General features: G+C 35.2%; 1 protein-coding gene across 1 annotated transcript in view; it reads right to left on the reverse strand.

The window, feature by feature from the left end:
- LOC142334676 (mitogen-activated protein kinase kinase kinase kinase 5-like) overlaps positions 1–23,465 on the reverse strand; it is a 255,273-nt gene extending 231,808 nt beyond the window's left edge. The window contains exons 1-4 of the mRNA XM_075382898.1: positions 23,314–23,465; positions 22,772–22,934; positions 3,261–3,412; positions 969–1,036 (exon numbers count right to left, since the gene is read on the reverse strand). Coding sequence (XP_075239013.1) covers positions 969–1,036; positions 3,261–3,412; positions 22,772–22,906 — 355 coding nt within the window. The 5' untranslated portion in view covers positions 22,907–22,934; positions 23,314–23,465. The remainder of the gene's footprint in view (positions 1–968; positions 1,037–3,260; positions 3,413–22,771; positions 22,935–23,313) is intronic.
- Positions 23,466–27,929: the final 4,464 nt, after the last annotated feature.

Genomic DNA, 27,929 nt, shown 5'->3' on the forward strand with positions numbered 1-27,929 from the left:
AAAAAATTCCGAAAAATTGTGGCAATAAAAGTTGCAATTCCATGGCAAATAAAATTTTTTCAGCAACTTATTATCAAAACACTAAGAACGTTTTCTGGCCCCTGCGTATTGAAAGCCGGGAACAATGAAAAATAAATGTCAAAGAAATTGAAATAATTTGCACGTTTTGTCAAAAAGATGCTAAAATTCGTGATGTTAAAATGTTGAAACCATTCAACTACCACTGGAAACTATGCAGTAACCTATTATAAAACCCTAGAGGAGGTTCATTGAAACCTAGGGCTAAAAAAACTCAAGAAATGACAAACATTTTCAAAAAACTTGAAAAAATTGTGAAAATTAGTATAAAATTGCGTGTTATTGGCGATCGGTTGTTCGTCAGTAGCCACGGGGGGGGGGGGGGGGGGGGTGCACCGGGGGCTGATTGGGGGAGGAGTGGGCAACAGTGGGGTGGGGGGGGGGCAACAGCGTGATGGGGGCAATAGTGGGCGGGGGGTCAACAGTGGTGGTGTCTTCAACCTCTAAGAACCCCCCTTCACGCCATAAGTCTCCAAAACAGTTTGAGCTGAAACAGAGCTAAAAGGCTCTAAGAGCACTTAATGCCCGCTGGGCGCTACCTGTTTATCCCGTTTTTGAGGACGAAAAGTCGAAAGCGTCAGACGAAAAATCGGTCAAGCGAAAAATCGCATTAAAAAAGACCGTTTGGTCCTCAACAGTTGGGTTTCGAGATCTGTAAAAATATCAACCCGTAAGCATTTCTGGTGAGATACTGCAAAAAGGCGGTATAATTTATTTTATTTTTGATCAATTGCCCTCTGACTTCGAACAAAAATGTCATCTATCTTCGAAAATGGGCAAAATCAGCGACGAAAAATTTCGCAGCCAACAATACGGGCTTCATTCTGCTTTTGCGGCCCTTAAAAACCGCTATATGTCCACAGTAAGACAATTTAAAAATTTAGACAAACTTTGATTGTAGATGTCCTGTAGAGAATCGTAGCTGCACAGCTCCATAATTAACCACAAACAGCGATTGCTGAAATAAACAAACAAGAATCAGACACCAATTTGAAAAACTAAGTACTAAATACTGACACCAATAAGTCTAAACCATAAAACCCAAATCATGCTGCCAATTTCATGTTAAACAGACTTAATTTGAACTCACAAAACAAAATAGAAATTGATGCTCGTTAGGAGGAAAATAGATGCCGATGAAAATCTCAAAATAGCCATATGGATTCCATAGCCTGTGATATCGATGCCTTTTCCCTACGTATATTAGACTGCTCTGACTTCAAGCATAACTCAGTTTCCAAATTTGAATAATCATTTCATTCGGGTTTCGCATAAACGAACAAACTGTTGACGTCAGATGCAGTTTTTGCATACTTAATTTAGAGCAACAGTGCAATTGCGTCCAGTATATCAGCCGAAGTGAAAATTAGCTGGAAAAAAGTTGAGGCAAAAATGAAAATCATTTCTCATAGCAAACATAAGTGAAAATGGCAATAAGCTAGCTGGCTTAGAAAATATTAGCGCATTTTCGCATGCCTCAGCGGCTCGTAGGACTTGATATGACCCAACCTACCAAAGCCGACTAAAGTATCACGGCCCAATTTGTTATTCTCGAGTGTGTCGTTCTCTTGGGTTTGTAAAATAATTGTTTAATACAAAATTTGGTCTCCTAGTCAGGCTAAACGTTCTAACATTTTTTTTTCAAAATGCGCAAATATTTATGCGAGGCCCGCTTTTCTTCTTCAGTCACTTTTTCTATTTTTAAGGGGGCGAGGGGTAGCTAGGGTTAAGGAGAAATTAAAACCATATTCACAATATAATTGCTCGAAAAATTTTCATTAAAACAACTATAATTATATCTGATTATACAAATTTGTTTGAAACAAAACAAAAATTGGGTAATCGAAAGACAAAAAAGTGAGAAACGACAGCTTGTTTTTACTTCTCGCAAACTCTTAGCTGGTACCCATTTCAGGTTTTTATATTTTTTGTAGTTCAATAGATTTTTGATTCAGCCAAAACAAAAATCTTTATAGTACATAGGAATCCAAAAGTTGAAAAATTCTACGCTTAGCTCAAAACCACATCACATATATGCTTTGGAACTTTATTTGACTGACATTTCACAGAATTGGCCAAATATAGCACATTTGAGACAAGAAAAACAGAAAACATAAATTGGTAAGAAAAAATTCTTCAAATTCCATATTTTGTTAATTGTTCTTAATGTTTCAAATAATAATATAAGTTGAGCACTCTGTTGGCCTCCGTTGGACTACTAACTTCAGTTAACAAAAAAGTGAAGAGATCACCAGTACAGTTTCCCTTCAAATAAAAAAGTAAAAAATCATTTCTCTCGTAAACTTTTTTTTTCGAAAACTTATACCACAAATTCGAATTGTTATCCTCCATCATCAATTGGCTCTTTAAAAGACATTCAAAAAAGAACAACAGGAAAGTCCACCATTTATGGAAGGAACAAAGAAAAAATATTTCTCTTTCAACCTCCTTACTTCAGACTTAAGACTTTGATGCTTGCGCTATTAAAATACAGTTCGTTTCTGTCGGCCTAACAGTTTGTCCTTTTGAGCCTGTCAAAAAGGATGGTAATTTCTCAAATACAAAAATTTCTATTCCTAGATTTCCAGCAGCCCTAATCTACTGAAATATTCGTTATTCGTTAACGTTGAATAAATAAATTTAGTACCGACACCCTGGTATAAATAAATTTAGTACCACATATAAAAGGCTATTTAGTGTAAATAACCAAACTAGAAATCTTTCACTACTGGTGAAGTGATCGAACGAAATATGTAAACTCTCCATGACTTTGATTCATAAAGAGAAAAGAATAACGCTAAACGTGGCCAGTCAGGCGTGTTGAATTTCCTTGAATGAAGTAAAACGAAAGCCGTTTGTTCCGTAAAAAGCAGTTTGCAATTACAAATTATGGGATAATTGCCAACAGTACTGTTGAAGAAGCTTAACTTTTCCTATTTTGTTACAACAAAAATAAAACTGCTTTGGTACCCAAGTACGCTTAATAATGAATTGTGCTCAGGTAGTTGATGAAATCCGCAATAACCAGAAGATAAACAGACCATTGAGTCAAAACTACTCCTTCAATTGAAATTTCCGATAAAATCAACACGCTTAATGCCATATCATACTCTCTTTTACGAAGCAAAAACTAGTGGAAGCAGAACAGGCTGCAGCGTAGTTGATGCGTAATTGCTACTTACTGATAGAATGAGTCGTAGTATCTGACAATATTCGGGTGGTCTAATTTGTAGAGAAGGGTGATCTCCACCTGCAGATGGGCTAACTCATTTGCATCTTTAACCATCATCCTCTTGAGAGCTACCTCAGGTCCACCCTCCAGCTTGTTCACTGCCTGTAAACAAAATGTTTTTCAAAAATTAGAAGAGATTTTTATATACAAATACAATGCTTCCTTAAATCTGCCAACTTGTCATAGAAATTGATAGCCGACACTCTGATGCTGCCTTAAGAGACGTACGTTTTTCATTGTGAGTGATAAAGTCCTCGAAAAGCAAATAATTTGAAGAACAAATAATTGTTTCTATGGAGAAAAACCGTAATTAATGAACCTCGCAGTGAAGTCGCAGCATTTTTACATAGCAGACAGATTGCCGAATATAACAGCAAGAGAGACTTGCGCGCGTATAATACAGATAGAAAAAGTCACACATAAGTTGATGAACCAGCATGGCACGCTTCCTGATTTCAGACTTCCTTATACAAGCCGTTCAAGAATTTCGCACATTTCAAACGCAAGCTATCAAAGATTTTATAAGAACAAAGAACAAAACTCATGTCATATAAAATTCTCATCAAAATTTTTAAAGAGTAAGAACTGACTACACTAATTTTATATCGCACAACATTCCACAGGATTAAATTATCAATTCGGTGAAATTATGAAAGTACGTTTTTGAAGTGCATTCCAGTCAGTTTCACTTTTTAATCAAAAACAATTAGTCCCGAATTAGCTCACTATAAAGCGAATGTGTAATCAAAACAGAAGGCTCATAATCGTTTGCACATAATGTATCCGACCCCGCTCATCCACATTTTTGGAGTAAAGATCAACCAAATCAGTAAGAGATAAATTTTTTAAAAACTCAAATATTGTTTACAAATAATTGGTCAGAACAAATCACTAATTATTGAGACGAGGCAAGACAAACAACAAATCAAATAACAACAATCATTATTCACATCCGAAACTCAAAGTCTATATTGAAAAAAATCTTAACAACAAAGTCAAAATGGCGTCAAATAAAAACTAAACTAAACAAATTAATTTATACTTCGCTAAAAAACGTGGGAACAGCCCTTAATGATACTTGGTAACATGTTTACAAAAAGCAAAAACGGTTACGTAAAAATTATTTGCGATAATTTGAAAACAAATTATTTCAATTGTAAAAATTACGAGATTATTTGAAAAAAAAATTATTTCAATTGTGAAAAACCAATAGATATCAACTGAAATCTTATCATCATTTATACCTCAATGTCAAGACATTGAGATCTGTCATTATCCAAAATATGTCGTACATCTAGAAAAAACAAACAAAAATTGCAGATGAAAAACAACAAATAAGCCAAATTTACGCGAAAACACTGTCTTAGCCATTAAAACCATATATTCCGTAAAAAACAATATAATCAATTGCGCCTTCTTTGAACACCCGGAATGTGATAAGTGACCTCTGCATAATGAGACTATGTTACAATTGGACAGAAAAGAACAAGGGGTAGTTAAAAAAAACAAGTGCTAAAATATTAACTATTAACTGAAACCATTGAAAAGTTTCCTGCGAATACTTGAGATTTACAGAAACAATGATTGAAGCCATTGAGATCAGTAATTTTTAAAAAATATGCCAAACGTCTACAAAAAAAACGACAAACACAAAAAACAGAAGTTAAATTACAACTTGAAAAACCGGTAACACCGAAGCTGTAAAAACATTAGTTTGAAAATAATATTTTTGAGTCAAAACAACCATAAGGTTTTAACCAAAAAAACTAGATAGGTTTCCTTGAAAGTCCTTAGGAAGCCGATTGCACCTGTCATTAGTAAGCCTGAATTTGAATTGTTCTGTGCTGTAACTAACAAAGCAGAAAAACTCAAAAAAAGGAAGCGACTGATTACAATCCGAATTATTTTGGACTGTAAACAAAAACGATTAGACCAAAACAGGCCTTGCTATTGCTGTCCGTTCACCGATCAAACTCAAAGGAAGCACAGGTAAAACTAGTCCTTTTTCGAGTTTACAGAGCGTGTCTGCAGTTTTGGGCGTATTAATCCGGTGAATGGAAGCAAAGTGGACTAAGCTTATTTCGTGCCAATTTGGATTTCAAAAACCAGAATATTCAAATATTCAGCAAATAATTTAGCACACTTCAGATAGTTCAACAACACTCATCTATCTTTAGTTAAAACCAACAACACTATCGTTAACAACTAACATTTGTCAGCAAAATTGGTGAATAAATTTGGGTAAAAAAGGGAAAAATGAAAATCAAAAAATACTTTTAATCATATATTCTTGACGGGAAGGGCTTTCTAATGAAACCATACCCAACCCTCTACGATGAATATATTGATCGGCCGAAATTGACCGAACAAAAAAAACAATTCGAATATATAGTTCCTGTCACACTGAAGTGGGTCGGAACAATCACATGAAAAGAATTTTTGCCACTTTCCTCCTAAGAATAAAACCGAATGCTAACCGGGGTAAAAATCCTATAATCTGAATTTTTTAAATCCGTAAAATGTAAATTCAAAATGTTATAACCATAACAAAAGTTTGGTTAAAAATTTACATTTAACAATTACTTTAAAAGCATATGAAACGCTTTGTCCTGAAATCACTAAAAAATTTCTAAAACCTCGAACACGTTCATTCGAACACTTTCGTGTAATTTGATCATTTCTTTAGTTATTTTTTCCTTTAACTTATTTTTTGTTTTTTTTTCGGATATATATTGACAAAATCCGTCGGTATTGGTGGGTAACTCCATGAATTGATCGGTCACTCCATGTAGATTGACACATATCTATCGAAAAAACTGGACAGTTCGGGAATTTTCTCCAATCTCACATTTTCCCAAATTTTTAAATTTTTTTTGGATATTTAACTGCTTTCCTTGTAACGCTTAATTAAATCAAAACTTTAAAAGAGAAGCAGTTTTTCTTATTGAAAAACTCTGCAGGTGAGATTTTATCTCTTACAAGAAGATCCCTTGCACTGTCAAAGTTTTTACTCATATGGCAAACCTTTATATCCCATTTTATTTGTCGGTTTATTCCCAGAAGACATGACGCTATCCCAGATTGGAAACAATTGCACTGAAATTGGAATGAGACAGGACAAGTGATTTAAAAAGTACAATTCTTGCTCTAATGGTAATAGATGTCTCACTAATTCGTTTAATCTAATAACAGTCGCCATTTTTATCAACATTTTGTTTAGTTCTAAGCCAAATTTCAATTTATTTTCAATCATTAAGCTCAGATAACAACAAAAACTGACCTTCGGTTTTATGATACTTCTATTATAGTGAAATTCCTCCGAACGCCGCTGACTTTATTAAGAAAAAAAAGTATAACGGTTTTATCTCTGATCAATGTTAACATATTCTGTTTCATATATTAATCATTTTTTTGAAAAAAACTGAAGGTTTTTTTATGAAGGCATTGATTTGTTTTTGAGTAATATATTATACATGTATCATCTGCGAATTGCAGAACTTCTTTGCTTTTCAATTTTTCCGAGATATCGTCAATATACACTATAAAAATTATGAGCCCAACGACTGTTCCTTGAGTAACTCCGTCGTTAATTGTTGTCCAGTCTGAGCAAATGGTTCCGCTTTTCACGCTTTTTCTATTAGATAAAAATGATTTTACCATAGTCTTAGATCCCGTTCCAAACCCATACTTTGCATTTTTTCAAGAAATATTTCGTGAGAAATTGAAATGTACACTTTTGCTAAATCTAAAAAATACCAATAACAGTTTCATTTTGTTCTACAAGTTGGTTTATAGATTCCGTTAATGAAAAAACAGTGTCATTCGACTATTTATTTTTAAGATATTCGAAATGATTTTTGTTTATTATCTTATGCTCTCCAACATGTTCTAACATTTGTTGTAGTAGAAGCCTTCCAATTATTTTATCAAGAGTTGGTGTCACTGAAATTGGCCTGTAATTTATTGATTCTAGTGGACCACCTTTTGTAAATTGGAGTAACATTTGCTTTTTTCAGGACATCTGGAAAAACATTGTTTGAATTACATTCGTTAATTGCAAATTGTAAATGTGTTCCATTAGACACTTTACTACAATTGAAAGGCCATGCAGGGAGGAATCCATTATACAACTCTTTTCTCGTTATAAATCTGAATGAAAAATTCTTTCTCAAACACTGAATTTGGTAACACTGCCTTTTCTTTGAAATGTCAAAACTATTGCAAGGTTCATTTAATTAAAAATCTATTTGCATTATACCTTAACATAATTGCATCGGACAAAAAAATAGTTACCCAACACTCAAACAGTTACTCCTGATGTCTTTACTCAATGAGAATTGTTCTCACTATACTATACTTGAACTTTACTATACAGTTTTTCTGTTACATGTCAAAACTATAAACTACTTGACGCTGCTAACTGCTTCAAAAATACAACAACATTCAATCGCAAAACTCAAACTACTGATAATTCGTCCACTTATCATCAATACTGGTCCCCTAAAGTCAATATATACTAGCAAAAAGTAAAAGCCACTGGTTGTCACTTACATTTAATATCACCAACAAATGTAAAATAATTGGATCAAGTCAGACATACTCCCAAGATCTTATCCAGAAGGTCATTATTACTTCGCTTAGGGTCTAAATTTAAGGAACAAATTCAGTTCAAATCAACGAATTGATATTAATAAATTGGCGATATCAGGGAACACATTAAATTGGGTTCATTTAAGTAGACATATATTTGTACTAATTGTAGTTTAACTCGAAAAGCAGACACCAAAAAGTAGCCTCCCAATCATCAGGACAAAACAAAATAAATTGGTAACAATCTTGAGAGCAATTAAAAAAAACCTGTCCAGCTAATAAATTTACAAAATGATCATCAATCATCATTTATCAATTAATTTTCCCCAAAATTCAAAAAATCAAATATACGAATACATACATATGATTTTAGTCAAAATTCATTCTTCTTAGTAAATATAGTATCAAAAATGGGACACAGGGTTAACAAAAAGATTAACATATTTTACTATTTTTGTCCTTTCCGTCAAATTTCTTCCTGGCAGAATAAAATTAATAACCTTTCGTTGAATCATATTCCTTACACATTCAATATTACTCCACACAATTTCGTGGGGGAATATCAAGCAGTCAACATTGAAGTCATAAATAGCTAACTCAAGCATGTGATGCGTCCCTAAAAGTGGGTCTGATCAATAACAGGGCCCACCAAATGTAACCATTTTCAACATTTGATACCAGCTTTTCTCGCCTGACACGCAAGCTATGCCTCTCTTATACAAATAGTTTTATTCATCAAGTTCTTACAGACATGGAACTGTTATCAAGGCAGGGAAATCTAATATGTGCGACAAGAAACTGAACAACCTACACTATGGTTTTGTTAAACAAAAAGTAAATATTACTCAATCCTCTGATCAATTTTCAGACAGCACTTGTGCTGCAACAACACACTCCTTTAGTTTTCCATAAATAAATGTAATCAGATATATTAAAAACTTCAAATTTCAACGTATTGGACCGTGCCGGGGAGAAAAGCGGAGGGAAAGAAATGGGGCACTCCTGTTTTTCCCTTTCATTGCATTTAAAAGGAGTGACTAATAACTTTATCTGCACTTAGAAACAGCAAAATTGTCTGCATTAATCTTTTAGATTTTCTGCTATTATAAAGTAAAAGATTGAAGAAGTTTTGATAATGGCCATGCAGTGAGTTCAAACAAAATCCAAAGCCTCCAAAAAGTTACATTTTTGAAGTATAAAAGCTATTGAGGCCGCGTCGCCAAAGTTCGAGCAATGCAATTAGATAATGTTATTCCTCAACATCGACAATCATTAAACTCGACTAAATATAGTCAGCTAAGCCAGGACTGATCACAATGTCAGTGAATATATGATTAGACAAGCGACCGTAAAATCACCAAAAAAGTGTAACTGCGTGAATCCAGAATTGGTAACTGAATGGTTTATCCGAAGGCTTACAAATTTTTCCAAAAATAAAACAAACGCAGTCAGCCTGACAATAGCCAAGATTAATCACGATTGGGATTTAAAAAATAGAACATAGCCGGCAGATTTCCGGAAAATAGCCGCGATAGACGCTTGTGGCCGTCCATGAATTGAAACAACTAAAAAAGATAGACAGATTGACCACCAGTCCTTTAAAAGGCCACTACGACTATTTGGTTAGATTCGGACTGTCATTTTTATTAGACACATACATTCATAAGGAAAAAGCCCTCATGGAACTTTTTCAAAATTAAAATTCAAAATCCAAAACTCAAGACTCTAATACTCAAGAAATAGGGCATATACGTTTGGCACTACTTAGATGCACACTATTGACCTTGAACTAGAAAATGTTCAAAAAATTTAAAGTTCATCAAGCGAATTCAGAAGTCATTTTGTGAGGTAAATCATGCAACTGTTCTGAAAGCAGAACAAATGACATCGAGCACTAAATTTTAACTGCAAAGCAGTAGAAATCACTGAAATTGAAAAAGTCAGTTCCAAGTCAGGCCACAAGAATCAACTATGAAGACGACGAATTTAAAAGCCTAGCAGGACAAGTCCTGAAACACAATGAGAAGAATAGAATGAAATGCTTAGAAGTACTGACCAGCAGTTCAATTGAACAATGCCAGCCAAAACACAAACAAAATCTCAAAAAATTGAGAAACCAAAACAACCAAACAAACTGAACAAAAACTTACTCACTGCTTGAACTCGTGAAGCTTTTACCCCGAAGTCAAAATTTGATCCCTTTAAATACAAATATTTCAAAATATGTTCAAAACCAATGTTTGTCTCTGATATCGGTCCAGGATTATATTTGCAAGACCTGAAAAAAATTCATTGGCCCTTGAAGATCGATTAACTCAGAGACAGAAAAGTAAAATCAATTGAAAATTTTGATGAAATGTTGCTGAAAATCGTGATAATAATATCTTCAGAAGCATTTCTGTGTCTCTAAAGGCCATCCAGTCACCCAATTCCGAGACTTAAAAAATTCACCAGCTCAAATATCGATAGGCAATAATTTTTAGAAAAAATTTCAAATTTGCAAAAAATGAACAAAATTTGTTCTAGAAAAAAGATGAAAACCATTTCATTGAACCCAGCAACCATGTAAAAATAAAATATCAAACCCTGGAGCCCTGCAGGAGGTTACCTGACTACTGATGCAAGAAAAACCGAATAAAAGACAACTGTTTTAAAAAAAAACTTAAAAAAAAGAAAATTTTAACTAAATTTTTCGAAATGTTAAATTGTTGAAAACAATTTCTTTGACACTAACAACCATGCAGTAACTTTTTATCAGACCGTGGAATCGGCTTTCTGGCCCATGAGGCTGGAAAAATATCAAAACTAACAAAAATTTTAGGAAAACTTAAAGAAAATTGCAGATTTTATCAAAAATGCTAAATTTCGAGACATTATAATGTTGAAAACCATTCCATTGTTACTCGAAACTATGCAGTGCCCTATTATCAAACCTCAAAGATTCGTTGAGGTTGGAAAAACTCAAAAAAATTTGAAAAAAATGAAAATGCAAAAATTAGTATCATTTTGCGTGTTTGTAGTACCGAAACATATAGCTCATAAAAGGGTCATAAAAAGTAATTTTGACTGACAAAAGACCTTCATCACTTTTAAGAAACTTCAAGCTAAGACTAATCAAACAAAAAACTCAAAACATCATAAAAAACATGACAAAATGCACCATTTTGATCCCAAGAACTCCTAAAAATGACAATTTAACCATAAATTAAGGCCATCCCAGCAGCTGCACTCTAAGCACTTGAAGGACTACTAAAGCCTACATTGTGCCTCTAATTAAACTTAATGCCCGTCGGGCTTTACCTGTTCATCACGTTTTGAAAGATCAAAGTCATTGAAAAATGTGTGCAAACATCTTAAAAAAACAGCGCCCCAATACAATTCGAATTATTTGAATTGTAAAAAACTACAATGTCCCCAATAATAGCCGCTATCACTTCGCGGCTATTAAAAAGAAAGGATAAAATTCATTGTTTTCTCACAAAATAAAAGTAACGGCAGTACATGTTAATTTGATTGGATTTGATAGTTAGGCTGCGCTTGACAAACTTTTTTTGCACCAACATCAATAGTTTTAACATTTGCTCTCTGGTACTCGACCGCTAAAAACCAATTATTATCATAGCTTCTCTTTGAGTAAAAAACGCCATTAAGCCCAATAATAAGTAGCCTAGCAATAGCTGTAACAAGACTTGATTTACGAACATCAACTGATGATACGTCACACACGGGCCATATTTATGCGAGTTGGAAAAAATGGTATTGTGCAAATGTTAGTAAAAACAAGCCCATCAATTAGTCCTGATGAGCACCTTCGGTCCTTGAATACGTGTTCCGGCTTCTAGATAGCTCGGAGAACAATCCCCACGAAAGAAGGAAACATTCAAAGGAAGCCGTGCAAACATCAACATTTTCCCGCAGTTCAAACTAAACCAGTTCTTTTCTTATCGACAATTCTTAATTGCCTAAATTACGCAATCTACATTATTTATAAGGTCGCCTATTTCATCAGTCCCTGAAAAGTGAGATTTCATATGTTAATTTATCAAGCTGAGAATAGTCATCAATGCACTAAACTGAACATCCTCAGATCGCAAAGCGCTCAATCCCCCCTCCCCACCCAAAAAAGGCAACTTTCAAAATTAAATTTACTACACGATGTTTACATATTCGACTGTTACATCGAATTAAAAAAGCATTATTCAGCACTTCCAGATTAGGCTAGACACTCTTAAATCAGGCAAACAAAATGGACCAAGAGCAGATTTTTTTTTCATTTTTTTTTGACAAAATAATCATAAATTTAAGGTGTGCTTGGTTGGGGAAATCATGGTTTAAATCATTTCTAAGTTCAGTCAATTCTCAGAAAGTTTTCTTGCGATCAACCTTGTGCCCACAAATCACCATGGCGCCCACGGAATTGAGTATTTGCCTTTTATTTGTTCCCAGAAACCCTCACAATCGGGTCTTCAAAATTTCTTCAAAATCAACCCACACAATCGGGTTGAACAGAAGAAATGAGCATTGTCCCCACTCATTGGGTGACAAACAAGTTCGCGCACAGCAGTAACTGGGCAACTAAAATTGGGTGAGTCAATACTGTAAATTAACTATTGTGGGGCTGAAGGTGTTGTCGCAGGAATGAGTCTCATAACAGGGATCTCTGGCGATCAGCATTGTGGCTGAACCTCTCATTAAAGTCACTGAGACTCATTGAGATAATCGATTGTAGGCAACTGATAAACCAGCTGGTTGAAAGTTTCGGTTATCGGCAAGTAAGGCTATACGTTTCAAAGTTTTTCGGACCAAATCTGAGAAGCCCCCGAAAGATTCAAACGCGAGTGGTACAAACTGGATACCTATTTCGGCACATTTTTGGGCATATTGTTCATATTTCCTATCTTCAGCATTTGTCAGAGCAAAACCACACCTCCTCTCCGCATCTGCAATTAGACTGGGCTGCAGTGGGGAAGTTATGGTTACGTCTAACGCAGATGGTTGTCCCGCTGACCAGCTGGGCAAGTATATGTCTCCTGGCCTCGAGTTTTTATCTGGAATCAAATTTTTCTGTTCGCAGACGGGTGATAAGTTTGCGGTCGAGCAAGCAGCAAATATTCTATCCCTCACTCTATCGTGCCGCGATATCATATCCCCCCGACCATGACAGCTTAAAGCGTGATCACCCAGCTTGTCCAGTCTGCCGTTTTGACAGTAAGGGCACTTTCGTTCCTCAATGTATAACGGAACACCAATCCGATACTTCAATGCGGCTCTGAATTCATTTGGCTGAAGGTGAAGGCCCAGACTAGGGATTGGAGGTGCGGAAAGCCAGGCACCAGATTGAGGCAACGTTAGTGAAAGCAAACGAGCTTTCTCCCGATTTGAAGTCTGATTACCAAGAAGGTCAGAAAAAGCAGCATCGTCAAGTGCCTCCTGAATCTTGTGTTGCGTATATTGGCTAATTTCTAGATTCTTCAGTTCTTCCACTGTTTCTTTGAAAATTTGATTGTCTGTAATTTTCTCACCGGTTATTTGTTCCACTAAAGCGTCTGCCTGCGATACTGACCCAACAAACGCCGCTTTCAATTGGTCAATTGCTTGTCTAATTCCAACGCCAGTTTCGCTTATTGGTAGACAAGCCTGCTTCCAAGCGTTGTCACTTATAAGGGTGCCTAACATATTCTCAAATGTTGTTCTCTGAAGCTTGTCAAAATCCTGCAAAATAACAGAGGATTCGTCAGATGGAGTGTTACATCGCAGGGAATATACCATCTTTGGGGCACCAAGACAGCTTCGAAGAATTCCAAGCGCACAATGTGGGTCGTCTAGGTACGCCAAGTTGTCGAGCAGTTTTTCTATTTTGTTGACTCTTTTTCTCAAAGATGCAGCAACAAAACTGGGATTGCCGATGGCAGCGCCCAAGATCTCAAGTCCTTCTTTGCTATTTCTTTTTTTTCTGTTATCTATAGCGTTTAGATCAACGGGTGACCAAAGCTCACATTTTCCTATTCTGAGCTCTAAGCCGCATCCTTCACCCAAATTTGTCAACAAATTCAATGCTGTGCAAAGTTGTTGGTGGGTACCAGCAAGGATGCCATCATCGAAATACCAATTATGCTGTACTAGATTTGGTAATTTTGTTTCAATTTCTTTAATGATTGGCCACAGAGCTAGTGAAAACAAAAGCGGCCCCAAAGGATACCCTTGTTGGACTCCCGATTGGCTACTTAAGTATGTGTTGTTAAAATGCAAATGACTGTGTTGTGAGTAGCAAAAAGTCGCAAAAGGGGCAACACTAGGTACGAATTTTGCAACTGCTTTCAAAACCTTGCTTCTTTTTAACAAATTTAAGGCATTTTTGAAATCAATCTGCAAAATTCCGGAATCTTTTGATCTTTGCAGTTTTTCAAAGGAATCTCTTGTTGCATGTACTATGCACTCAGCACCACCCTTGACTGCTACCCCCAATAGTTTTGTGTTAAAAAGATCAGCAGCATCTGAATTCGCTTCACGAGCTATGCATTTAGCAATAAGACGTCGAATGACTTCCCCAACAGCGATAGGACGGACCCCACCTTTCAATTTTTTCAATGCAGTTATTGTTGCACTACATAATGTAGTGCAACGAATTCGGGAAGCTGACCCCTGCTAGCTAAGTTGACAAATTTTGTTAAACTAGTGATTGCTCGCTTTGATTGATCAGGGGCACCGCAGTTTACTGCATGCAGCAGATGCTCGGGATACATTTTCGACGGCCCAGCTGCAGTAAATTTGGAGAAGGACTCGATTTAGAAGAATACTGATGCCTCGTCAAATTGATATGCGTTCGTGTTAGCATCTTGATCAAATTGGAGGTCAGGTTGCTTTTCCTTAGGGTGGAGCTTTTTAAGTTCATTCAACGTTGCAGCATTGTCAGGTGCGACGCCGTCAGAAGACAGAACTTTCGCTGCCCCCCCCCCCCCCAAACTGCCCCTGCAGACAGAGATTTCGCGCGGCTTGCTAAGGCGTCTATTGACTCATTGCTAGTTTTATTTGACTGCTTCATTGAGGCCGCCTCGTACCACAGTGCAGCATGATCACCTGATTTCCATCACTCAAGTCTGCTCAACAACTGTTTCTCTTGCTGCTGCTTGTGTTTCTTGCCCCCACGATTAGACGCGCGTAGAACACATTTGCTAATTGCAAAGAGTTTTTTCCAATTTTCTATCGATTGCGCGAGTGAAATGCAAGCATCGATAACGGATGTTAGTAATTCTGACCATCTCACCCGAAACTTTACAGGAATGAACCTTAGGGTAGGGATGTGCTTACTGCTGATGGTTTCGAGATCTGGGAGTTCATTTAGATTTATATCTGTTGTAGCTAGATTTGGTGAACTCGCGGATTGCACAATCTCGTCTATTCGCTTCGCTAAATCGCGTGGTATCTTTTTCACTTTAGACAGTAAAGGCGTAAATTGCGAGTAGGCCCATATTGATTTGGAGCACACCATCTCATCGAAGTTCGGTCCCCACTGGTCATATCTAATTTTAGTTTTTCCAAGATGATGTTCGATAACAGATATCTGGTACAGTTTATCCTTTTTGTCGGGGTAGAAAATTGTTGTTTTGGGGGGCACTTGAAAGCGGGAAGCGTTGTCATCAATTATTAAATTATTCATTTGCTGAGTCAGTCCCGAAGATAAATTGCATTGTTTTGCCCCCTGAAGCTCTGTAGTATTGTTAGTCTCAGCTAACGAAACCTTCTTGCTTTCTCTAGTTTTCATAACTGTTAACATTGAATGCGCAATTGCCTATCAAGCTTTTTTTATCCCACCAGATAAAAAAAAAACAAGGGCGGGGGTCGTTTTGGTTAGATCTCACCGGTTTGAGGTCCACACAAGCTGCTGAAGAACCACTACATAATTGATTTGCTCACGTGCACATTGCTTCTGATATGATAACAGCCAAAAAGAGTTGTTGGGGGATCAATCTAGGGTGCTCAAGATTCGGTGTAAAATTTGTTTCTATTTTCGTCTTGCTTGTTGAAATCAAGAGAGCAACTTGAACGCAATAAGAGTAAATAAGAGTAAATAAGAAACATACGTAAATAAGAGTCACTCTTCCAGTAGAAGATTTCAGAGTAACAGAATAAGACAGCTGATTTGGAAAATAAACAAGGATGCATGGTAGTACCCCACTCATCCACATTTTTACTTAATGTCTACCAACTGAGGAAGAGATGCAAAACTTCCGAAAAATCACATATCGTTCAACAAACAAGTGATAAACATAATGCTGGATTGGAGGGACGATGAGACTTGCCATTAATGAGAAAATTAGACAACACCAACATAAATCAAATAATAGCAAACTAATTGCGAAAAATCGATATCTATATTTAAAAAAACTACTTGACCAAATGAATATGGATTTAGATAAAAACCTGAATTCAACAAACTAACCTGTACTTCATTAGAGAAGATAGGATACTTGTCAATAATGAGAATTGGGGATTGGTCGACAAATATGAGCGAAATGGGCAAAGTTCAAATACACGTTTCCATTTTTGAAAAAAAAACCGATTTCGAATTGACTAAAACCAATACGTATCAACTCCGCATTCAGAAGGTTAATTTATACTTCATAGGAAGCAATTAGGACCTGTCTTTTTCCATAATATATAAGACGATTACAAAAAGAACGAAAACAACGAAAAAAAACTTCAAATAGAAATTGACAAGAAAGCGTTGTCGCAACTGTTATAACCCTAGGCTACTCATTAAGAACCCTTAATATCATCAAATGCGCATTTTTTTCAAGGCCAATTGGGGCATTACAAAAATCTGATATTGTGGCAAGGAAACAAAAAACTCAAATGGGCACACTCAAAAAGAATAGAATGAAAAGCTTAGAAGTACTGACCAGCAGTTCAATTGAACAATGCCAGCCAAAACACAAACAAAATCTCAAAAAATTGAGAAACCAAAACAACCAAACAAACTGAACAAAAACTTACTCACTGCTTGAACTCTTGAAGCTTTTACCCCGAAGTCAAAATTTGATCCCTTTAAATACAACTATTTCAAAATATGTTCAAAACCAATGTTTGTCTCTGATAGCCAATAAAAATTCATTGGCCCTTGAAGATCGATTAGCTCAGAGACAGAAAAGTAAAATCAATTGAAAATTTTGATGAAATGTTGCTGAAAATTGTGATAAAAATATCTTCAGAATCATTTCTGTGTGTCTAGAGGCCATCCAGTCACCCAATTCCGAGACTTAAAAAATTCACTCGTTCAAATATCGATAGGCAATAATTTTTAGAAAAAATTTCAAATTTCAAAAAACAAACAAAATTTGTTCTAGAAGAAAGATGAAAACCATTTCATTGAACCCAGCAACCATGTAATAATAAAATATCAAACCCTGGAGCCCTGCAGGAGGTTACCTGACTACTGATGCAAGAAAAACTGAATAAAAGACAACTGTTTTAAAAAAAACTTAAAAAATTGAAAATTTTAACTAAATTTTTCGAAATGTTAAATTGTTGAAAACAATTTCTTTGACACTAACAACCATGCAGTAACTTTTTATCAGACCGTGGAATCGGCTTTCTGGCCCATGAGGCTGGAAAAATATCAAAACTAACAAAAATTTTAGGAAAACTTAAAGAAAATTGCAGATTTTATCAAAAATGCTAAATTTCGAGACTTTATAATGTTGAAAACCATTCCATTGTTACTCGAAACTATGCAGTGCCCTATTATCAAACCTCAAAGATTCGTTGAGGTTGGAAAAACTCAAAAAAATTTGAAAAAAATGAAAATGCAAAAATTAGTATCATTTTGCGTGTTTGTGTTTGTAGTACCGAAACATATAGCTCATAAAAGGGTCATAAAAAGTAATTTTGTCTGACAAAAGACCTTCATCATTTTTAAGAAACTTCAAGCTAAGACTAATCAAACAAAAAACTCAAACATCATAAAAAACATGACAAAATGCACCATTTTGATCCCAAGAACTCCTAAAAATGACAATTTAACCTTAAATTAAGGCCATCCCAGCAGCTGCACTCTAAGCACTTGAAGGACTACTAAAGCCTACATTGTGCCTCTAATTAAACTTAATGCCCGCTGGGCTTTACCTGTTCATCACGTTTTGAAAGATCAAAGTCATTGAAAAATGTGTGAAAACATCTTAAAAAAACAGCGCCCCAATACAATTCGAATTATTTGAATTGTAAAAAACTACAATGTCCCCAATAATAGCCGCTATCACTTCGCGGCTATTAAAAAGAAAGGATAAAATTCATTGTTTTCTCACAAAATAAAAGTAACGGCAGTACATGTTAATTTGATTGGATTTGATAGTTAGGCTGCGCTTGACATAAACTTTTTTGCACCAACATCAATAGTTTTAACATTTGCTCTCTGGTACTCGACCGCTAAAAACCAATTATTATCATAGCTTCTCTTTGAGTAAAAAACGCCATTAAGACCAATAATAAGTAGCCTGGCAATAGCTTGAACAAGACTTGATTTACGAACATCAACTGATGATACGTCACACACGGGCCATATTTATGCGAGTTGGAAAAAATGGTATTGTGCAAATGTTAGTAAAAACAAGCCCATCAATTAGTCCTGATGAGCACCTTCGGTCCTTGAATACGTGTTCCGGCTTCTAGATAGCTCGGAGAACAATCCCCACGAAAGAAGGAAACATTCAAAGGAAGCCGTGCAAACATCAACATTTTCCCGCAGTTCAAACTAAACCAGTTCTTTTCTTATCGACAATTCTTAATTGCCTAAATTACGCAATCTACATTATTTATAAGGTCGCCTATTTCATCAGTCCCTGAAAAGTGAGATTTCATATGTTAATTTATCAAGCTGAGAATAGTCATCAATGCACTAAACTGAACATCCTCAGATCGCAAAGCGCTCAATCCCCCCTCCCCACCCAAAAAAGGCAACTTTCAAAATTAAATTTACTACACGATGTTTACATATTCGACTGTTACATCGAATTAAAAAAGCATTATTCAGCACTTCCAGATTAGGCTAGACACTCTTAAATCAGGCAAACAAAATGGACCAAGAGCAGATACGTAAATAAGAGTCACTCTTCCAGTAGAAGATTTCAGAGTAACAGAATAAGACAGCTGATTTGGAAAACAGACAAGGATGCATGGTAGTACCCCACTCATCCACATTTTTACTTAATGTCTACCAACTGAGGAAGAGATGCAAAACTTCCGAAAAATCACATATCGTTCAACAAACAAGTGATAAACATAATGCTGGATTGGAGGGACGATGAGACTTGCCATTAATGAGAAAATTAGACAACACCAACATAAATCAAATAATAGCAAACTAATTGCGAAAAATCGATATCTATATTTAAAAAAACTACTTGACCAAATGAATATGGATTTAGATAAAAACCTGAATTCAACAAACTAACCTGTACTTCATTAGAGAAGATAGGATACTTGTCAATAATGAGAATTGGTGACTGGTTTACAAATAGGAGCGAAATGGGCAAAGTTCAAATACACGTTTCCATTTTTGAAAAAAAAACCGATTTCAAATTGACTAAAACCAATACGTATCAACTCAGCATTCAGAAGGTTAATTTATACTTCATAGGAAGCAATTAGGACCTGTCATTATCCATAATATATAAGACGATTACAAAAAGAACGAAAACAACGAAAAAAACTTCAAATAGAAATTAACAAGAAAGCGTTGTCGCAACTGTTATAACCCTAGGCTACTCATTAAGAACCCTATATATCATCAAATGCGCATTTTTTTTCAAGGCCAATTGAGGCATTACAAAAATCTGATAATGTGGCAAGAAAACAAAAAAACTCAAATGGGCACAGTCAAAAAATCTTGTCTTATGAAAGTTTGCATTAGCAAAGCCGAGAAACCATTAGTTGGAACAAAACCACTAAAACGACTGATGATGAGAAAGAAGATGCAACCTTGATTCACTAGAAAGAGGAAGTGACCTCTCAATACAGAGACCAGGATACAAAAAAGATAGAAATAAGATAAAAGTGACAAATCCACTGACTTTAAAACAAAGAATTTTAAAAATCAAACAAACCATAACCTTTCAAATTAAAATAAAACAGATTAACCTTAAGGCGCTCAGGCAGCAAGCTGCTCTTGCTATTAATGCGACTGAATCACAAGAGGACAAAAAGGATCACTCAAAATTTCAGAAAAAAATCCAAACAACAGTCAATGAAACTATAAAAAAATATTGAAAACCATTTAATGAACCATTTTATTTTTTAAATGACAAAAAAATCTTTAATTTTTTTGCTGGGTTTTCCTTTGATTTTAATGGATCTTCTTTGCAAAGTGTCTGTGGAAAAGACAACAAAAAGAACTAAATTTGAGCACTATCAAACACTCACGAAAATCTTAAAAAACACATTTTAAGCTCTAAAGACATCAATCAAACCAGAAACAACGTCAGAAATATTGTTTGAAGCAAAAAAAAAAATCGATGGGCTTCTTCAAAACTGAGGCTAAGTAACTTGCTGATGACAATGAGAATTGGGAAGTACAAAAACAATTTCTTAAAAAATAAATAAAAGTCACTAAAACGTTTAGCTATAGACCTAAGTCAGTAAAAAAAGTTCAATTAAACATTCATAGAAGCAATTTAAGGCCTTGATTGCAAGGAGAACGGTTTTACAGCCGTAAAAACTATAAGGTATTCACTAAAATCTTGGAAGAGGGTCTTTTGCTTATTCTTTCAATGGCAATTGGAGCTGTCCTTAATGTGATAATTTGAAAGGAGAACAAATAACAATTTCAAAAATAGGTGAATGCAAAAATCACAAAACTTATGACACTTCGTAATAAGAAATTCCAGAAAAACAATTGCTTGAATAAAAAAACCACTATAAAACCAATGCATATAGACTAAGCTACATGTGGACAGAAATAAGATAAAAAATTGTCAAAATTGAAAACTGAAATTTATAAGAATAATATTCAAATTCATAAGAGGCATTAGATAATTGACACCATTTCATAGGTTCACCTATAGCTCCTAAAAACACAATTGAATCTTCAATTAAAAAGACAAAGTCATGAGGCTGCGAAAAAAAATGAAAAATGAAAGCAAAACAAAAAAATCTATTTAACGAATCGCCGTTTTCTGTAGTTAATATCATCTGCTAACAATTGGGCCTTGCTTTCAAATCAATTCTGTCAGTAATCAACATAAGAACAATAAGAACAAAATTGCAAAAATATGAAAAGACCACACACCCCAAAAAATCCGACTAATTATTGTTTGTAAGACACCAAGATTAGTCTAAATTTAGACCTGATCTGCATCCAAAAAAAAAACAATTTATTATTCCATATGTTTTCAAATTCTATGAATTATCAAATGAAACACTTCAATAAAGCAAATATAATTGATGTATTTTGGGCAATTATTGAGTTAATTCATAAAAAAACATGCCATATTTTAGTTCCCGGAGACTCCAATAAAGTGGGGGGGGGGGGGTTAAAGCTTTTCTGAGGGGTTTTAAAGATCTTTACAGCAGATGTTAGGTCTCTACTTCCGGCATATTTAAAAAAATGGGATAAAGAAAGCGTATTTGGAGCCATTTCTGATTGATGTGTGAGTGGTGTGTGCGTGCTGTGAGCGTGTGTTGTGTGTGTGTGTGTGTGTGTGCGTGTCTGTGTTCGTGTGTGTATGTGCGTTTATGTGTGCGTGTGTCTTTGTGTGTGCGTGTGTTTTTGTATGTGTGTGTGAGTGTATGTGTGTGTAAGTGTGTATGTATGTGTGTGTACGTGTGTGTGTGTGTGTATGTGTGCGTATGTTTATGTGTGTGTATGTGTGTGTGGGTGTGTGCGTGTGCATATGTGTGTGTGTGTGCGGATGTGTTGTGTGTGCGTGTGTGTAAGTATGCGTGTGTGTGTGTGTGCGTGTTTGTGTATATGTGTGTAAGTGTGTGTATGTGTATGCATGTGTGTGTATGTGAGTATATGTGTGTGTGCATGTGTGTGTGTGAGTGTTTGTGCGTGCGTGTGTATGTGGGTGTGTGCGTGTGCATATGTGTGTGTGCGGGTGTGTTGTGTGTGCGTAAGTGTAAGTATGCGTGTGTGTATGTGTGCGTGTTTGTGTGTATATGTGTGTAAGTTTTTGTATGTGTATGCATGTGTGCGTATGTGAGTATATGTGTGTGTGCATGTGTGTGTGTGTGTGTGAGTGTTTGTGCGTGCGTGTGTATGTGCGTGCGTGTGTGCGCGCGTTTGTGTGTGCTTGCGTATGTGCGTGCGTGTGTGTGTGCGTGTTTGTGCGTGTGTGTGCCTGTTTGTGTGTGTGTGCCTGTTTGTGTGTATATGTGTGTAAGTTTTGTATGTGTATGCATGTGTGCGTATGTGAGTATATGTGTGTGTGCATGTGTGTGTGTGAGAGTGTTTGTGCGTGCGTGTGTATGTGCGTGCGTGTGTGCGCGCGTTTGTGTGTGCTTGCGTATGTGCGTGCGTGTGTGTGTTTGTGTGTGTGTGTGTGTGTGTGCCTGTTTGTGTGTGTGCGTGCGTGCGTATGTGTGTGGGTGTGCGTGTGCATATGTGTTTGTGTGCGCGCGTGTGTGTGTGTGTGTGCGTGTGTGTTTGTGTCGTGTGTGTGCGTGTGTGTTTGTGTCGTGTGTGTGTGTGCGTGTGTGTGTGTGTGTGTGTGGGGGGGGGGTATTTTAACTACTACAAATTAATTAGTAGTTAAAATACCTATGACAATATCACATTTCAAATTTCTAAATTTGGACTATTCTTGAATGTAGTAGGTCAGTGCATATCCGATAACCTCAGTCAACAAATTTTCCTTCATTCCCAAAACACTTACTAACCGTGTATACTTGTCCGTAACTGCCGGAACCTATCATTTCCAGGATGTTGTACAACCGCTGCGGATTCTCCCTTCGGATGTGACTGTCCAAACGAGGCGCATCCATCAGCCCACCTCTTCCTCTCTGACCTGCCATTTCTAGCCCACCGTTAATTTATACTGGGCTGTGACATCCCTTATATTAAATACAACCCCTAAAGGAAGCCAAATATTCCAATTCATCCTACTTTCCTTAAATGGTAAATTGCCAATCTAGACATTAAAATTGATGCTATACTCTTCGCAAAGAACATGACTGAACTCGATGAGTGCAGGCTTATAACTTTAACGAGCAACATGACTGATCACAATTGACATATGAAAACAATTCATAACTAATTGTAACTAATTGGAGATAAGAATAGTCCTTTGAACCAATTAGGAATTCATTTTTTTCATATCAACACATAAAATTTGGTTAAAAAAACAGTACAGCTTCCAATTTGAGCCCGTAATGTTCCAGTAAAATGAATGTTACAGATGTCAAAACCCAGCTCAGCTCACAGTTAAAGACTACAGTTTAGCTCGGCGAATGTATCCGATCTGTCTATAGAGACATTCGATAGATCTTCACTGCTGACAAGCTAACATTGGCTGATTTACAATTTGTATCCATTATTCCGAAGCCAAACATTTTTTTTATCCCATTGCCACTATTATCTGAAATGCTGAAATGTTGAACAATTCTCAATAACGCATTATTACCAAAATTCGGACATTATTAGGCATCTGTACGGAAGGGAATTTCGGACGTTGATCACTTTGATGCAACTTTGATGCATTAGGTTGAGGTTCAGAAAGCTTGAAATCACAAAATCAGCTGAACAACTTTTAGCGAAATAATTAGCTTCTTTCTATCTGCTTACCAGTTCTAACCTGAAGAAATGCAAAAAGATGACAGAACCAATCAGAAAAAAATTGATTGAGCTTAAAAATGACCACGAAACAAAATTGACTATGAAAAAATTTGACCAAGGAAAAAATTTACAATGAAAAAAAGTTGACCATGAAAAAAAACTTACAATGGAAAACTTGACCCTGAGAAAAGTTTACCATAAAAAAATTACCACGAAAAATTGACCCCTTATTGTTCCGACCCCTCTTGAGGGGGGGGGGGGAGGAACTAATACTCAAATGGGTTTTTTTTGTTCAGACAATTTTGGCCGAACGATATATTTGTAGAGAGTTGAGACTGGTATCATTAGAAAGCTCGTCCAGCGTAGAAAAAGGAATTGAAAGATTTTTTATATTCGTTGTTTACATGGAGTTGAGTTAGCGAGGTTTAAATTTTGGAGAAAAATAGAGTTAATTCTGTTGTTTTTATTCACCTAATCTGTAATTTTTGATCAAATTTTCGTCAATTTTGCTTAAATATGTAAAAATTGTTAAAAAATAGTACTGTTGATTTTAATCCTAAAGACAAAAAAGCATTGTTGACCATTTTTTGGATCAAATTTTGGCTAAATAATTCAAAAATCAGCCCATTTCATCAAAAATTGCCCGAAATAAGCTTCCTTAGTCCACATTGATTAACTTTGCCGGAAGTACACGCCCAAATACCACTAACACAATCTTTGTTAACTACAAAGGGAGCCATTCCTACTTCCACTTACCTTGAGAGTAGTCTGAAACTCAAATTTTACCGTTTTTTTGCTAAATTTACGCTATGATTATCAAAAACGCAGCGTTTATTTTTGATCATTTATGAAACAAATTATATTGATACATAGCATTCTAAACAATTGAGTGTTTTTAATGGACGATCAGCAACAGCAATTGAGTGTTTTTAATGTTACAATCCAAAAATAATTCGGATTTTAATCAGTCGGTCTTTTATTTAGAAAAATTCGACCTTCTAAATGTTAATTAAAGAAAGAACAATTCAAATCAAAACTCACTGTTGATAGGTCCATTTGGCTTCCTAGGCAGTTCCAAATCAATATATCTATTTCTTTTCTCAAAAAATTATGTTCATCTTGACTTTTAAAAATGTTTGATATTTAAATAACCAATAAACAACGGCTTATTTAACTTTGCCACTATTATCAAAAACGCAGAATATATTTTTGAAATTTTACCTAACAAATTATCCTTATCTGTAACGTTCGAAAAAAAGTTTTCCTAATAGACAAATAGCATTGGCAAGGCTTGTTTTGTCATCCTTGGACTGTTACAATCCAAAAATTTTTCGGATTGTAATCAGTCGGTAATTTTTTTAAAAAAATTGATCAGTTTTTATTAGTTAAAGAACGAAAAGTTCAATTAGCCTCCTAAGCAGCGCCAACTTAATGTGTCTAGTTTTTACCAGAAAGCTTAAGCCGTTTTGAATTTTGTAAAAAAATTTGATTTTTAAATACAATGGCTTCTTGAACTTTGCCACTATTTTTCTCTTAAATTGGTCAACTTGTAGCTTAGTGTTACCAAAGAAATCTTCTTCTTACTCTTTTTTTCTATTGAATAAAAAGGTAATCATTTTGCGGTTTAACGCGTTAAGTTATACTACTAGAGTAAGCGTTAAGCTTTGATACTACTAGATTTCAGAATTTTTTTTTAGGCATTAGCCCATTTTTCACTATTCTCCTTTTGTCACATTATCACATTATTGACAGTTCAAAATTTACATTATTGGCGTTCAAAATGAAGCACAGTTGGCCACATTAAAGGCATAGATTATGGTTTTAACGGCTTCGACACCCATTTCTCGAAGATTTTTATTGAATTTTTTTACATTTGTCTTTAACTGTCGTTTTTATTTTGTCTTTTTAGTCGTATGAAATTTCTTGGATGAAAGGTCTCATTGGTTTTTATGGAGGAATAAATGAGCCTATTTTCTGATTCAAGTAGATAGCTGATGGCTTTCATGACTTTGAAAACAATTGTCTTAAAAAAAGCTTTTCAACTTCGCATTTTGCTTCTTTTTGTCTGTTTATTACCTAGTCTTGTTCACTGCAGTTCAGATATGACTTTTTTGCTTTTTTTGTTGTAGAGGGGAGGATGGAAATGTTCAAAATCTAATGTTCAAAATCTAACATCTATTTCCTTTTTGTCAATTTTTTACATAGTATCGTTAATTAAAGGTCACGTATGACATTATTGTCATTGAGGGAAAATGCAAGAGTAAAAACTACTGATTTTAAAGAATTCTTTGAATTTACTGGCTTCGTCTCAGGTTTTTCGCAAACTACTTGTTGATTTTTGAACATATTTGACGTTCTTTTTTGTAGATGGAAGACATATTCTGATTAATTACAGGTCTCAAGCGCTTCCATTGGACAATTAAACGAACCAATTTAAATATTTCATTTTAAAGCTAATGACTTTCATGACTTGTATGCTTTCATGAAATAAGTATTGCTTAATTTTGCCATTTTTTCTCTTTTTTGTCTATTTGTTATTCTCTCATTATTTGGAGGTCGCATATCACATTATCGGCGCTCGAGGAAGGATCAATTGAACATTCTTTTAGGGGCAAAATATGGCTTTACGGCCTCGACAGCGTTTTCTCGCAAGTTTTGATTGCATTTTTGTTTGTTGTCTATATTTGTTATTTTTGTAACCGCATAAAAAATTGAATAATGAAAGATCTTAATGCCCATCTATAGAAGCATAGGTAATCATAAATGTATTGGTTGTTTTCGGTTGATATCTTATTATTCAGTACTTTGAAATAAATTGTTTCCAAGAACATATGCGAATTTTTTAACTTAGCTGTTTTTGTTCTTTTTTGTCTAAGTGTTACCGAGCCTTATTATGGACCGGTCCCATTATTTTTTCTTAATTTAGTACAAGTTGTTTTGTTTAGTTTTAGTTTCATCTGACGCTATTTTAACTTCGTTATTAACTTTTTATTGACAAAGTTTTGGATGTGATTAATGTTTGCTGTTGTTGTTTGATTTTGCTATTCGTCTTGACTCGGTTTTTAATAATGGCCGATCTCATCCATCTAATGCGACATTTTTTTACTCCACAGAGATGTTTGCTTTGGAAGAAATCTTTTTGTTCATACACCATTTTCTGAAAAATATTTGATATTTTGGGATTTTCTATCTGTTCCTCATTTGGTAGACAATTATGCCAAAAATGTGGATGAGCGGTGTGGGAGCATTATGTGCGATATTACATTACCGATCCGCCTTGTCATTTATCATATCTTCAAATTTTAAGTTTATCATTTAATTGGTAGAAAAATAACACGAATCGACTATGCCATCTCTACTTGTGGAGCTACTGTAATGGTATGAAGACTACGTTCATAAGCTTTTACTCTAACTTTAATTAGGAAGTCTTCAAAAACTTTATTTTTAAAAGCCTTATTTTGAGGAGTCACTTTTAAACTTTTTTTAAATACTTTGAGACTTTTAAACTGATATCACTAAAAAATCTCATGAAAACTGGTTTTGTATTGAAGCTTGTTTTCCAAATATTTTCTGTTTTTCTGAATTTCAGAAAGTTTTTTTTACAAAGGTTCAAGTTATATAATATCTTTGTTTTTAATTTTGATAAACCTGTTATCGACTGGGTTGCCAAACGATACTATTCATGTAATCTGAACTTGATTGAGTTTTTCGTGATGCTGAACGGGGAAGCAACTTGGGCACTTAACATTTGCAATATATATTTGAATATCTAATTGATAGCATGATGATGTTGACGAGGAGCTCCAACATAAACCAAATTTGGCAGCTCTTCATTGAAATTTGACCTCACCCTTATGGCAGGAACATGTCTGTTCAAGTTTATTGCTCAATATATGAATTGTGATAAATTATAAACAATTGTGAAATTTTGATTTTTAATATATCGATTGACTCGTGAGGGGTGGGGAAGTCAGGCGAACACTCCTTATTATACTTGTTTTTATTTTCACAAGTCATTTGCAATTTAAATCAGCTTCTTGGTATTTTCAATTGCCTAGAAAAGGTCTCGAAAGTTAAAATTCATGAAGGCCATAAAATGTCTTCCAGGTCGAGCTGTCTTCATTCAATGTGCTGTCGCAATATTATCTGATGCCATTGATAAATGAATATTGATGCCTCCCGAAAGAGTAATGGTTCAATCATGAATATTTTTTAACTGGTTTTGGTTAATTCTGGACGTAAATTTAGGGTCAATTTTTGTTC

This window comes from Convolutriloba macropyga, chromosome 2, assembly GCF_964194025.1.
Source record: "Convolutriloba macropyga chromosome 2, txConMacr16.3, whole genome shotgun sequence".
Taxonomy (NCBI): domain Eukaryota; kingdom Metazoa; phylum Xenacoelomorpha; order Acoela; family Convolutidae; genus Convolutriloba; species Convolutriloba macropyga.